The 6,000-nt window shown below is 38.9% G+C and overlaps 1 protein-coding gene across 1 annotated transcript in view; it reads right to left on the minus strand.

Annotated features, from left to right (window-relative positions):
- SAMSN1 (SAM domain, SH3 domain and nuclear localization signals 1) overlaps window positions 1-3,490 on the minus strand; it is a 74,717-nt gene extending 71,227 nt beyond the window's left edge. Inside the window, exon 1 of the mRNA XM_081858527.1 lies at window positions 3,392-3,490. Coding sequence (XP_081714653.1) covers window positions 3,392-3,415 — 24 coding nt within the window. The 5' untranslated portion in view covers window positions 3,416-3,490. The remainder of the gene's footprint in view (window positions 1-3,391) is intronic.
- Between the last annotated feature and the right edge of the window lie 2,510 nt (window positions 3,491-6,000).

Genomic DNA, 6,000 nt, shown 5'->3' on the forward strand with positions numbered 1-6,000 from the left:
TGAAAGTCGTTAAGACGATTAAGCTGCCACACTGTATTTAATATTAGGATTTACCAGTAAAATTTAGAGCCAACATATGGAAGAGAGATGGAGAAATGGAAGAAACCTTATTTGGGTTAATTCTTTTCATCTTCCAGCAGATGCAAGCAGATTGTATATCTTTTCTGTATGACTTGAAGAGAACTTTCCTCAGTTGAGTTTAACAAACCACAGAAAAGCCGGGATAACATCCCTTTGTCTTTCTCCACAGAAGTTGATTTCACACCAGATACATAACCTTCACAATTGTTACATACTGGATATGTAATTACAAATTGCTTATGATTATTGGTTGTTTAGGAACCTCATGCAAAACCTTACTATAGCAAATTAATAAAATCCAACAGTGTCTTGCACATTGGGACAAAGTAATTAGATTTCTGGCCCTAAATAGGCAGACTGTTTTGTGGACCTCTATATGAAAGAGGAATGGGGAAACTTTTCTAACTGGTGGGCTAGATTCTTAGATTTCCCATCCCACCTATATATCTGCCACACACCTGAAAATTCCCCAGTTTTCAGCTGCTTTTGCATGACCTCAGGTGAAGTATTTTCCTTTCCCACATAGTTTGAAATCAAACAATGCAGGCTAAAGCACAGGGCTTTGCATGCATCAATGATCACCTGATCAGTAGAGCCTGCAAACCCCATTTCCTTTGCCTGTGTGGTTGGAAATCAGTTCACATGGCACAGGACTTGGTCGGTGTTGTCGATCATCTGTCTGGCAGTTTCTGAAAACCCAATTTTCAGAAGAAATCCACATTTGTAGCTGCTGATGTCATATAGGATATCACGTGTAAGGCAGGTGGGTGCAGCTTGGGGTAAATCAAATTAGAATCCCTGCTGAGTCTAATTAGTCCCACAGGACAGATGTTCTCCATTGCTTCTAGAGACTCATTGCAAAGTTTTAAAGTCAATAACGTCCAACCAACCTACAAAGCCACACACTGCTACATTGCTACATCTCTGCTCTGACCATCCTTTCCCAAAATGCCCCCCTCACCCTGTAAAAATACCATGTTGGTGACCTTTCGGCAAGCCACCTCCAGGCACTTATTCAGAGTTCGGTTTCCTTGGAATGAGAGACAGTGGAATCTGTGGTGTCTTTATGATATAAGGTTTATTTGCACATATAAATAACTCTGTAAGCCTGGCCTTTGGCTTGGAGCCAATTTGATTCCCCCCCCTTTCTTTTTTTCTTTTCCTTTCTCCTCCTGCGATGAGGCTACATTTTAATATTTTAATATTTTAATATTTTAATGTTTCAGTATTTTAATGTTGTATTTTAATTTCGTTTTTAAGTTGTATTCATTCACCTTGTTTTTATTATTGCTTGTTAGCCGCCTTGAGCCCGTCCTTGGCTGGGGAGGGCGGGGTATAAATAAAAATTATTATTATTATTATTATTATTATTATTAATACAACTTGAGCCTATGATGGAGGGGCTCACAGCATTAACTCCCCAGAAGGTCTTGCTTCTACTATAGTCACAGCCTTCGAATCAAGCAGAAATCAAGTCTCTCTCGCTCTCTCTCCCCTTCTGCCTTCTCCCTGCTTCTAGCCCAGCTCTCACACCCATTCTAAAGAAGTTCATTCAAAATCTTCAGTTCTGTTCTAAAGCCAATCAGATATGTCACAGGAAGATTCAATTTTATAATGAGCAGGACTAGGCTACCCCATTGGCACATGTGAGTCAGGGCAACATGTAATCCAAGATATATGAGACAATAGGCAGTTTCTAGCCAGCACACTCTGGCACCTTCAATAAAGAAGCCAAAATACATGGGTCACAAATGATTTGTTCAAAATTACAGAGTTGGAAAGGACCATGAGAGTCATCTAATGCAACCCCTTGCAATGCATGTATCTTTTGCTCAATGTGGGACTCGAATCCATGACCCTGAGATTAAGAGTCTCATGTTCTACCAGCTGAGCTATCCTTTGATCTTATAATTCATTCAAAAGTTTTGAATTTGGTAATGGAATTTGTCTGAGCCAATTACTACATTTCAAACTATATTTTCCTGTTTTGAGAAATATGATGAAAAGTACGTAGCTAAAGCATGTTCTGCTTAAACATTTTGTATGTTTTAAACTATTGTAATTTGTTCTTGATTTCATAGTTTTATCTTGATGTAAACCACATGGATGGTTTTCTTTTGTTTTTTAAAATCAAGGGGTGTATAATTTTTTATTAAATAAATAAATAACTATCTCTTGGCTCATGTTGTACATACAGCCACTTGCAGCGGCAAAATGTCCCAGGTAATCCCTGATACTGCAATTATGTCTGCCTCGTCTCAAGTGAAATGGAAACTTTCACTGATAGGTAAAATGGCAAGTGTTTTTTTAAAAATACTTCATTTATGTAATTCCATCTGAGGGAAATACATCAAGCCCTCTTGATCCTTAGTTTCATAGGAAATCAGCAAGAACAATCATTTTAATGAGGTTTGATGAGATAGAAGCCACTGTAAGGTGTGCTAATAGATTCTTGACCTGATCTCTAATCCAACTTCTTTGTATTCTCACTTTGTTGTTGGCTCATTTAATGTACTTGCCACTGTAATTTACCAGTGTTCTTTTATGATGTATACAATAGAGGATTATAAATCTAAAAATAAATGAAAACAAGATACTTGCATGTATTGAACTAGATCAAAATGTCACTTTAAAAATATATATATATTTCTTTTCAACAAATAAGCAATGTATTCAATTAAATTTTCATGGTAGAAGCATAAATATTCACAAACAGGTAGGAAAAACTGCTTGCTTGTTTGTTTGTTTTTAAAAACACACACCCTGCATTTCCTTTCACCATATGAAAAGATATTGAAACACTACAGCACATAGACTAAAATATCTTGTGAAAAGAGCTGCATTTTACAATAGTACTTACACTTAAAGTGTGCTATCAAAGTTTTAAAACCTTATGGCATTTATATTGTGAGAACACACAATGTCCCCCCCCAGGTCACACTGCAACTGCATAAGTCTCAATATTTCAAACCACCATGTTAGAAATGGAATTCAATCGTTTCTTGAATGCATGACACAAAGAGAAACTGTTTCATCTTCATGAATAAAAAATGGCTCCACATGAACCATTAAGGGGGGTGGACATCAGTTCCACAGCTACCAGACAAAATACTTCTAAATCACGCTCCTCTATGGTTTTATTTTATTTTTATTTTTATGATTTGCTTCCTTTGCTGTTCTATTCCCCTTCCCCTTACTAACCGAGAGTTTCATACTGTACACCCAACAGTTCTCTTTTTAACACCTTTAATCTCTGTCACCTGACTAAAGCTCATGTTTATAAAGTAAGGCAGACTAAGAAGAGACTTACCAGTGAAAAACAGAACAGATTCATTTTTCTCCAAAGTCAAAATTTGCAGCATTTACAAATATTATCCTCGTCCAAGGAATTGCAGCCACAGAATGCAGCTCCTTCTTGCCCTTCCCAGCTGTTTGAACATTTCTCCCTAGAGATTAGGGCAAGATAAAATCCCTGCAATAATCCACTGGATTCCCAGCCCATTATCAAATGAGACAGGATTGCCTGGGCCAGCACACGCAGTTCCTTAAATTAATGAACAATGTTTACCAACAAAACCAGATTAAGGTCCAGCAGCCTTGAATTTAATTTGCTCAGGTTACTGCACTTTTGTGATTCCAAAGCAAGCCTGACTGGCTCAGTTAGTGTCTACAGCACCTACATTCCCAATGTTACACTTCGAAAAGAGTGTCACCATTCTTCTGGCAGGGCTTCCGAAAGACACCTATTCAACAAGTGCAGCACTGTGTTTTCTTGTTAGAAAAATCATGCTTACCATGCCGTTTTCAGGATAAAGGGGACATGCCAGGGGATAAAATGCCAACCCTAACTACAAAATAACATATAAAATGCAACAGGTGGCAGGGGCGCCAACTTGTCCTCCAATTGAGAGGACCCAGTGTCACGTGATGCACCCCGCCTCTGATCTTCACCCTCGCCCCCTATAGTTGGCATCCCTGACAGTTGGTGCTTGAAAATCTGACATTTGAAACAGTAGTGCATTGTGGTGAAAAACCAGAGGGTAGTACCAACCATTTGCAAAGCCATTTAAACTTTCAATGAACTTGTAATTAGGGAAGAGGGCTGGAGATAACAGGAGTAGTTCTGTCAGGGGTGCTGTTAGAGGATGACTGAGACAGTCAAGAGTCCAAGGTCTATTGCCCTGCCTCTTCCTCACTCTCCCTCTTAAGAACTTTGCTTAAAGCCTGGTGCACTGCCTAGTGAAGTGCCAGTAAGACCACAACTACCCAACCTTAATTGCCCATATGCCTTCTATACCTTTGTGCATATTTGTGTTATGGGTCTGAGTCCTGAATAACTACCTAGCAGTGCCCTGGAGCTCTCTGCTGCTTGGAGAAAATGTAGAAAGCTATGAGCAGCCGTTATGGCAAGGCTTCCTTCAAAAGGAAGGCTGTAGAACAGTTTTGAGCAGACTGGCTCAAAGAAGTGAAGCTTCACTTGTCCTCCATGCCAGGAAAATGTTCAGCTGCATGCCAGGAGCAGAGCAAGATAAAGAGGTGACAGTTGGACCCCAGTTGGACCCCTGTGGCTTGTTGTTTAAGAAGAGAATCCGAACACTTTCATACACCTATGAAGAAATCAAAAAAATGTGAAGCTAACAGCACAATCTTAGCTGTGCTTACTTAGATGTATGTTCCTCTTTGCTCAATGTGCTTACTGCTAGGAAAGCGTGCAGAATATTGCAAATAAGTGCAGTAACCACATTCCAAATAATTGACTTTCTATAAGACATTGTTTGAATGGCTTAGAATCCTAAAAAACAGAAACAGAAAAAAGTGTTTTGGGTAAGAGGCAAGAGAAGCATTACAAACTAACAAACTAACAAAAGCGGAAGTGATATCTCATGTGTAGAGCAATGTGTGAGTAAGACCATGCTAACTAACCACATCTATGATGCCATCTGCACTGACTAGTCCCACCCACCTGGATTTTGGAACATAGGAAGCTGCCTTTGTTATTGTTTAGTCGTTTAGTCTAGTCATGTCCAACTCTTCGTGACCCCATGGACCAGAGCACGTCAGGCACTTCTGTCTTCGGAAGCTGCCTTACATGGAGTCAAACCATTAGTCCATCTTAACTCTTTACCGTCTACAGTGACTGACAACACTCTCCAGAGTTTGGTCAGGGAGTCTTTCCCAGCACAACCCAACTAACTAATCCTCTCAAATCTAATGATTAATAAAAAATATTTCAATTATTTCTTAATTTTTCATTAATTCTTCCCTCTTCTTCCTTTATTTTCCATGCAATAGGTTAATTTTGAAAATTTAACTAAATAATAGGGTGGAATTCAATGTAGTGCTAAGTCGAGTGTTGTTTCAGCATAAGGATTTCTCCTTGTGCAATTAATTTCTCCTTGTGCAATGTTCTTTCCCTCTCCTCCCCGCCCCACCTGCCTCCTAAATCTGCTCCACCATCCCTCTGGAACAGATCTGTGGATAGTGGCAGTGGGGGGGGGGGAGAAGGGGGAGGTCCCATTGTACAAGTGGAACTCACTCCATATGCACAGTTATTTAGTTTAATACCACCCCAACAATTTATTTCACAGTCCTTCACTGTTGCTATTTCCTCATTTTTACAATGTTGGGATACTTATACCTTTGTAGCCATGATGAAGTAATATATAAACTATTTATTGCTTTTTGATCTAATTGCATTCATATATTCCAACAGAATTCTAATAGGATCCAATGGGATTTCTGCTTCTGAAGTTATTGCCTCTTTAGTTATTATGTTTCCAAATTTTGAACATTAAGACATTTCTAACAACTAGCGTATCTACCTTATGATATCTGTTTTCTTCTCCATGAAGTGATGTACCACCTTGCTAATATCTTATATAAGTTTTCTAAAAATAGTGCATTTGGTGAAAGATAGCT

Source organism: Podarcis erhardii, assembly GCF_964252035.2.
Source record: "Podarcis erhardii genome assembly, chromosome: 4".
Classification (NCBI taxonomy): Eukaryota; Metazoa; Chordata; class Lepidosauria; order Squamata; family Lacertidae; genus Podarcis; species Podarcis erhardii.